This window comes from Condylura cristata, unplaced genomic scaffold (genome assembly GCF_000260355.1).
Source record: "Condylura cristata isolate star-nosed mole 26May11 unplaced genomic scaffold, ConCri1.0 scaffold00050, whole genome shotgun sequence".
Lineage (NCBI taxonomy): Eukaryota > Metazoa > Chordata > Mammalia > Eulipotyphla > Talpidae > Condylura > Condylura cristata.
Window position 1 is genome coordinate 1,191,667 of NW_004567151.1, and position 7,913 is coordinate 1,199,579.

The 7,913-nt window shown below is 53.7% G+C and overlaps 2 protein-coding genes across 2 annotated transcripts in view; one reads left to right on the forward strand and one right to left on the reverse strand.

The window, feature by feature from the left end:
* ANGEL2 (angel homolog 2 (Drosophila)) overlaps positions 1-4,309 on the forward strand; it is a 15,079-nt gene extending 10,770 nt beyond the window's left edge. Inside the window, exon 8 of the mRNA XM_012734214.1 lies at positions 2,184-4,309. Within this exon, the coding sequence (XP_012589668.1) occupies positions 2,184-2,221 (38 nt within the window). The 3' untranslated portion in view covers positions 2,222-4,309. The remainder of the gene's footprint in view (positions 1-2,183) is intronic.
* VASH2 (vasohibin 2) overlaps positions 3,634-7,913 on the reverse strand; it is a 20,744-nt gene continuing 16,464 nt past the window's right edge. Inside the window, exon 4 of the mRNA XM_004694897.1 lies at positions 3,634-3,703. Coding sequence (XP_004694954.1) covers positions 3,634-3,703 — 70 coding nt within the window. The remainder of the gene's footprint in view (positions 3,704-7,913) is intronic.

A 7,913-nucleotide genomic window follows, 5' to 3' on the forward strand; every position in this document is an offset into this window, starting at 1 on the left:
GCCCGCCCTTCCCTCATCCCACGGGTCGCCCAGAGGCAGAGATGGGGCTGGTACCTGCATGACCCTAGTGACTCTTCTTGTTGGTTCCGGAAAAGCCTCGGCTGGGGGAGAGATTTGATTGCACAGATTAGTGCTACAGAACTTTATTAGGAAATTTGTCTCTGGGACAGAGTGGCAGCTCTAAGGTTATTTTTGTTTCACCCCAAAAGTTTGAGGAAGCCAGCAGCACTAGTGGGGAGACGCCAACTTGGAGAGCCCTTAACTCTGAGGTAGTAACGCTAACAGTTTACTGGTTTGGGCTCCAAAACGTCGTCCTTTGGGTCACAGCAGTGTGAGATAAAGCTGCAGTGTTCGTGAGGTGGTGAAGAGCAGCTGGGCCCCATATCGTGTTCAAGTCAAAAAGTTTAAAACAAAAAAATTCCCCCCTTCTTAGACATTGGGGTCAGAGAATATGTGCAGTTTTCCCAGTAGTGATGGGATATTGAAGTATAAGCAATGATGCAACTTTGTGCGTGGGTTTTCTCCATGAAGTGCTCCATCTTAAATTAGAAAGCAGTAATTACAGTCTGAGACTTTAAAAAATTTGTACGAAAGAATTTACTGTATGTTTTTTTGGGGGGGGAAGCCCCATGGATGGCCCAAAAGACATAGGTTGTAAGGATTCGACGCGTAAAAATTATAGCATTTGACTACTTTGAAATGTTCGGTTTACCTTTTTCATTTGTATTTATAGTATTGATGATAGTTCTAGAATTGCCTACAGTTTATAGTGTCAGAGCCCTGCGTGGAGAATGTAGCATCAAATTACGACAGTGTGAGTATTCCCGTCAGAAGGCGGGAACGAAGAAATGAAAATTCACTCATGACCGCTTTGTGTTACATGAATTTGTCAGCAAGTGTGAATTATCAGATCGCTGCTAACAGACATCCCTGGAAACCTTTGTGTTCTGCTTAATGGCGTGTGATTCCAGGCCCCTTTTACAGGATTCACTTCGAATTAGTCCAGGATCTTCCCACCAGCTTACAGAATGGAGGGCCATTTGTGGGTATGTGTGTTTGAAATCTTAACTTATTTTTGGAATTTACCAGCTGACTTCACTGTTTGCGTCCGAAAAACCTGAGACCCAGTGAGGTCTTGGGGAGACAGCAAGTCACCTGCACTTTGTCAATCAGCTAATAAATGGTATTTTTACACATCTGTGCCTGGGGGTTTGTGGTGAGTGTGCAGAGCTGTGCGAGCCAGCCTCATGCCTCTCAGAAGCTGTCCCGGGCCCCGTCAGCCTTTATGGAGTGAGCTGAACTGGATGTGGATGAAGATGAGCCAAAGCAGAGGGCTGGGCCCTACGGTCTGAAAGTTGTGGAAGAAGGAGGTGAGCGGGCAGTGGGGGCAAGCAAGAAAACCACACCATCTTCTGTTTGGGGAAGAAAACAGTCCTTACGTTTCCAGGGTGGTTTTATTCGAGTCCCGCGCTGGGTACAGACACACGTGGCCAGGGCCCGTCACCACGAAGCATGCACTTAGCCGGCATTTCCTAACGTCCCATCAGACAGCTTCCGCCCACGTAGAAAAATACCCACTGAAACAATCACAGCTTTTCTTCAAGTTTTAAAAAAAATGTAGTCGCCAGAACAAAGTCCAAGAGAATAAACAAGATCCAGAATTGGATGTCAAAAAAACTGTACAAGGTTGTACCTAAAAACGATAGCTTACAAAAGCCTCAGAATACGGACACGAGAGCGTCACCACTCTAGTTACCAATATCTGTTAATAAAACCCTTATGAAATAATGGACTTAGAAAAAGTGAAATGCTCATGATTTCCGTGTCTAGAAAATACTAACTACCACTTCCTGAAGTAACAGCACCGGTGCAGCTGAAAACCAAGGATCTGTCATTCATTTAAACTTTGCATACACTGCCCATAACGGCGTAAGCAGAAAATCTCCCTTGCGTGAACAACTTTAAAAGCTACATGTCCGGGTATTCCATAGCTTTATCCTGCAGCTTCGGAAGGAGAGCCAATTTTAAAGTCAATTTGCAGGGAGGTAAATCGTATCATGGGTTTGGTAGTTTGGCTTTGTTTGTTTTTTTTGTTTGTTGGTTTGGTTTGGTTTGGTTTTTTGCCTTAACGAAACCACTGCACTAGAATTTAGGAGTCTGGTGCCTTTCTGGTTCCTTTCTAGATACTGGAACATATCCTCACAAAGGAACATTTCCATAGACATGAAAGACCAAATGACAACGGAGAACACTTGAAATGAATTTTCGTGAACCGGTGATGAACTCCTACCTTGACGACGCAAGTCAAGAATCCAGAAGTGAGGATGGAATTAGGTCACTAAAAACCATCAAGCCAGTTGGCGGTTTAAGGCTTACACATCAGCATATTGAAAATGGTTGCATTTCTAGTCTTCACCCACCTCCCCCGGCCCCCCCTGGGGGTGAAGATCAAGAGGTTCTCTAGCTGCTGCCACTTTGAGATGGGGTGTTACGTGGCATCACTTCTGGCCAGCAGGCTTCCTAAGACACCTGTCTCCCGGGCTGGCGTGCCACTAAGGTGAAAGGAGAAATAGAAGCTGCCTTTGGCTCCAGTGGGTGCGTCATCCTGTGTATGCGGCCCGTGCCAGGGTCACCTGCCACAAATCACATACCTGTAGGCTTCTGCACTAGTTAGCTTCACCTCCAGCACCAGTCCTACGTGGACACTGGAGAACTGTCTCCTTGGGCACCTTTGGTCTTAATATAAGACATCAGAACACACAGCCCACGACAGCGAGGCCTCCGAGCCAGCCTGGCTGGGCCTACGAAGCAGCCCAGAGGTGGTCAGAGGGGCTCCCGCCTCCTAAGACCGCCCGCATGCACCCCTGACCTCTGGCTCCCGAGGGCGCCCTCGCCAAGCACCCACCGCATGCCCCTCGGACAGTGCGAGGCCTCTTGTGCTTTTCGCTGCAAAGTTTAAATGGCAGTTGGGCAGACTGGCTTCTGTCGTGCTTGTTTTGTTTGAGAGAACAGACGCGGCTGTAAGAAAGATTAAGAAGTGACGCCAAGATCCTGAAAACAGGTTCCCGTATTGCCAGAAGAATTTCAGTGCTTTTGAGTAAGACGTTTGCATATAATACCTTCAATGTCATGACAGGCGCACCAGGAAAAAATTCCAAACTTTATGAAGATCCCCAGAGGAAATACCGGGGAAAGCATACAAATAGAATATCAAAAAAACAGTTAAGTTTGCATATCTGATGTCAAGATGCTGAGGTAATATTGCCTGCTTTAAAAAGACCCCACCAACCCTTGATTGTTATTGCTGAAAAAGACGTTAATACTGAGTCGATCCAGAGTGGAAGGGAGGACGCGGTGGTCACGGCTGGTGAGGCAGAATGCTCAAAGAAAGCCAAAGAAAGTAGTCAGTGGACAAGAAGGAAATTCGGCGGTCGGGTCCTCAGTCCGCGTGGGGGGGACGGTTCCCCGGGGTGGTCATGAGTCTCCACGATCCTGGGCACCACCCACTGAGGGGCCATTTCCAAGGGAATCCTGTAGGTACAAGCCCGGGCTTGCAGGGCATGTGCTGTCCTTCCCAGAGACGGCGACTTCGGTGCAGACACGGGCTCCCGGCGTCCTGCGGGGAGCGGCCGCCTAGATTCGGATCTGGTAGCCCACTTCGCTCAGGGCGCCGAGGTCGGCCCCCTTCTCAGGCAGCGCGGGCCTAGCAGAGACAGAGTGGTGAGGACAGGAATGCTCACTGAGGGCTCCCAACACCTCCATGCACGCCCCCCTCCCACCTGGGCCCCCCATGCGGCGCCTGGTCCCCAGACCCACGTCCCAGGTGTCTACGAACATCACAACGGGCCCCCAGTGCGGGTCAGAGACTCCGGACAGCTCGCCCTGTTCAAGCTTGTGGCAGACTCGGGCCACTCTGGGGTCTGACCGAGGCCCCGAGGCTCAGTCTCCTGGAGACCTCACTTCCTGGTACCGGGGCCCTGGGGTCCTCAGTCGCCCCTGGAGTGGTGATGCGCCTTTCCAGACTCACCACCCACTGAGATGCCATTTCCGAGGAACTCCTGACAAGCAAAACCCACAGTGACTCCTGCTGACTGTGACGGGGTCACACTCCGGACCAAAGGGACTCTGCTAGAGGTCACCTGGGAAGGTTTGTCAGTGTGAGGAGATGGCTCAGAGGCGCACCGTCTGCTTCCTAGGTACATTTCTGAAGTCCTCTCTGCTCTAAAACTCCAGCTAAGGGCCCTTCCTGGTGCCACAGCAGGTTAAAGCACAGCGCTTTGAAACTAAAGCCACTTCAGCGAGAGTTCGGTTCCTGGCCAGGGAGGTGACCCACAGGGCGCGGCAGACCCCTCCTGACCCGCCCGCTGCTCCCCTCAACTCTGTACTTTGTCAGTCGACCTGTTCTGCTCCCCACTGTCTCTGGGGAATCCTCTCACCGCCCCTGCACCACTGGCCTGCACCCCAGTTCTGTGTGCACAAATAAAAAAAAAAACCCAGCTAAGCCTTCCGCAGTCAGGAGGAGGCCGGCAAGCTGGGGAGAGCACCCGCCCGTCATCTGCCTTCCTTCCAGACGTTCCCTGAGTGACTCCCCAGCGGCAACTCTGCCTTAGCGTCCTCGTGATCGCCCTGATGCTTTTCATTGCTCAGGGACCCTCTGGTCACCTGGATGGGAGAGACGCCAAGTGTGAGGTGTTCCGTATGTCAAGTGAGGAGTTTGCTTTGAAAGCTGCACACTTGGCTATTTGGACAAGATCAAAGACGTGTTGAGGCTGCACATAAACCTGTCATCGTGTTCTGAACAAAAAAGACCAATAATAGAATTGCTTGAGTTGTCTGGCTTGAACGATTGCATAAGAGCAGCTGGCTTCCGCCTGGCGAGAATGTGCCTCGGCCCGTGCAGAGTGGCCTCTGCCAGGCGGGACAAGACTCCAGCAACAACCCCCCCCACACACAAATCCTCATGCTCCCGCCGCCTGAAGACCGGCCAGCTCTGTGTAGCAGGAGAGCGCCTGGCCTGGCGGCACCCCAGCCACCCCCCCATTTCCGAACCTTCCCACACGTCTTCCTGGCCTGACACCTGCCCGAGGGGCCTCTGTGCTAAGCCTGGGACAAGCTGGCTCCGGTGACAGAGCCAGGGGGCTGCTCTCCTCTCCTCAGTCCCGTGACCTACGTCGCAGCCCCGCGCCCCCGGGGGGCCAGGAGTCCACACGGCCACAGCTCTCAGCTCTGCCAGGTGTGCACCCCTGGGGTCCCTCACGACCAGCCACAGGCCTGCTGCTGCCACCGAAGCCATTTGATCACTGGCCGGAGCTGCCCCTGAGCACCCCACTTCTTAGTGTGCCCCAAACTTCACCCTTTGGGCCCTCCCGGGTGGCGCAGCGGGTTAGAGCACAGCGCTGTGAACTTGGCCACAGCCACTGCAGCGTGATTCGATCCCCACCCCGGAGGGGACCCCCAGGGCGCGGCAGACCCCTCCTGACCCGCCCGCTGCTCCCCTCAGCTGTGGACTTCGTCCGTCAGCCTGTTCTGCTCCCCGCTCTGACTCCGGTGAAGCCTCTAAGCCATCCTATCCCTGGCCTGTACCCCAGTTCTGTAAATATAAATAAATAAATCTTTTTTAAAACTTTTGAAAAGAAAATAACAAAGCCCAAAGCTTTGCCGTTTGTCCACATACTGTTGTCAAAGGCGGCTCACTTAAATTTGGGGGTCTCGGCTGCTTTTTTTAACCCTCTGCTTAGTACCTCGCCATATCCACACACCTTCAGGGGCTGAGAAATCACCATTATAAATAGCTCCTGTCAGCTGGAGAAGATCCTGCTTAGTGAAATAAGCCAGAAAGAAAAGGAAAAACACTGGATGGTCTCACTCATAGCAGGAGCATAAAGGACCAGGGGAGAAAATAATAATTAATAATAATAATAATAATAATAATAATGAACAGCTATATACCAGAGACAGTTTATGGGGGTGGAGTGGGGGATGGGATCAAAAATGGGGGAGGGGAGTGCACTGGACTATGGTGATGGCACACGGGTGATTTGGGGATGGGAAGCCCACGGGGATGACAACCGAGATGGAAAATGGCACAAGATGATGTCATAATCAACTATTATAAAATATATGAATAAATAGCTCCTGTCATCGGGCCCGCCAGCGGTCACCCTGGCATCTAGAAGGGGCTGGGCACCGCCCCCTGCCCTCCCACACCCCACACGTGTCCAAGGGCACGAGGGCCGTGCCTGCCTCTGCCCCTCGGTCTCCCCTCCCCTCCCAGCCCAAGCCCCATTGGGCCTTTTCTGATTCCGCTGCTCCCTCAGGGCCCAGCACCCACTGAATACACTGTGGGGTCACCTTTGTGCTTCCTCTTATGAATCCTGCTGATCATCAGCCTTGCGCCTGCCTCGAGCCTGAACTGCTGGGGTGGGGGCCCAGCGCATTCACCGGTGAAGCCCCACTGTCGAGCGTCCTGATCTCTGCGCTTGGGCCGGCCTCTCACTGCATGTCCGTGGCGGATAGGGCTTCATTATGCTGCCTGTCTCGGGCTACTTTCTTCCTTTTTTTAAGATTTATTTTTGCACACAGAACTGGGGTACAGGCCAGAGGGGCGGGGCGGTGAGAGGACTCCCCAGAGGCAGAGCGGGGAGCAGAACAGGCTGACGGACGAAGTCCACTGCTGAGGGGAGCCGCGGGGAGGCAGGAGGGGTCTGCTGTGCCCTCAGGGTCGCCTCCGGGGCCGGGGATCGAACTCACGCTGCAGTGCTGCGTCCTAACCCATTGCGCCACCAGGGAGGGCCGGGATACTTTCATTTCTAACGAAGTCCCATGCCAGGAACTGGGATTCACGTGAGAGCATTCTAGGAACTAGCCAGTAGGAAGAATGCTATTTGGCTTTTCTGTACCGGGAGGCTTTATCTTACCTCTGAGCCACTTGGGGAACCAGCCAGCTTGCAAAGCTGAATGTCATTCTGCACTGGTAACTGGCTCGGGGCCTCCCTGGTGGCGTGACAGGTTAAAGCACAGCACTGTGAAGCTGGCCACAGCCACTGGAGCATGAGTTCGATTCCTGGCCAGGGAGGGACCCACAGGGCGCAGCAGGCCTCTCCTGTCTCCCCCCAGGGCACCCCCACTGACACACCCACTGCTCCCCTCAGCAGTGGGTTTCAGTCGCTGCCTGTTCTGCTCGCCACTCTGTCTCTGGGGAGTCCTCTCACCCTCCACACCTCTGGCCTGTACCCCAGTTCTGTGTGCATAAATAAATAATCTTGTAAAAAAAGAAAAAGGAAGCATTGCCTCTTCATCCCACCGGGCCCGCCTCCCCAGGGACTCAGGCCCCCGGGGGAGACAAGACAGGAGCTAAACAGCGATTCCTGGTGAACTTCGGGAGGGTGAACCCCTTTCGCCTCGACAGTGGCCACAGCGCCTGGCCCGGCAGGAGCAGAAGCGGGTGAGCCCAGCAGGCCTGTGCGGCTGTGGGCCCAGCCACAAATTCCGTTCCATCCTGGCCAGCTCTTCTCGGGGCCAGGCAGGTGCACAGGCCTCTCCGAGGGCCCCCCAACCCCCGGCTATAGTTAGAACATGGCGAGGGGGGTTATTTTTAAGGAACCACCACGAGGATGATGATTCAGCCGGGCCTGCCCCTGCCCAGTGCAGCCATCACATCCAGGGGTGTTATTTTAGGCTGAACGGTGTTTGTCTCCAAGGCCCTCGCCGGCCCAGAAAGGAAAAGAATCAAAAGACTTTCCTGTGAAGGACCCAAGCCGCCGGCGGCTTGAAGTTTCCTTTGACTCATGTGGCGGCGGGAAGGAGGCAGACGATAATGCTGGCCTTATCTGCTGTCAGGTGAAGGCAGGGTGAGCCAGGGTGAGCCAGGGGCTGGCTCCGAGCCCGGGCGGGGCTGCCTTCCAGGAGTCCAC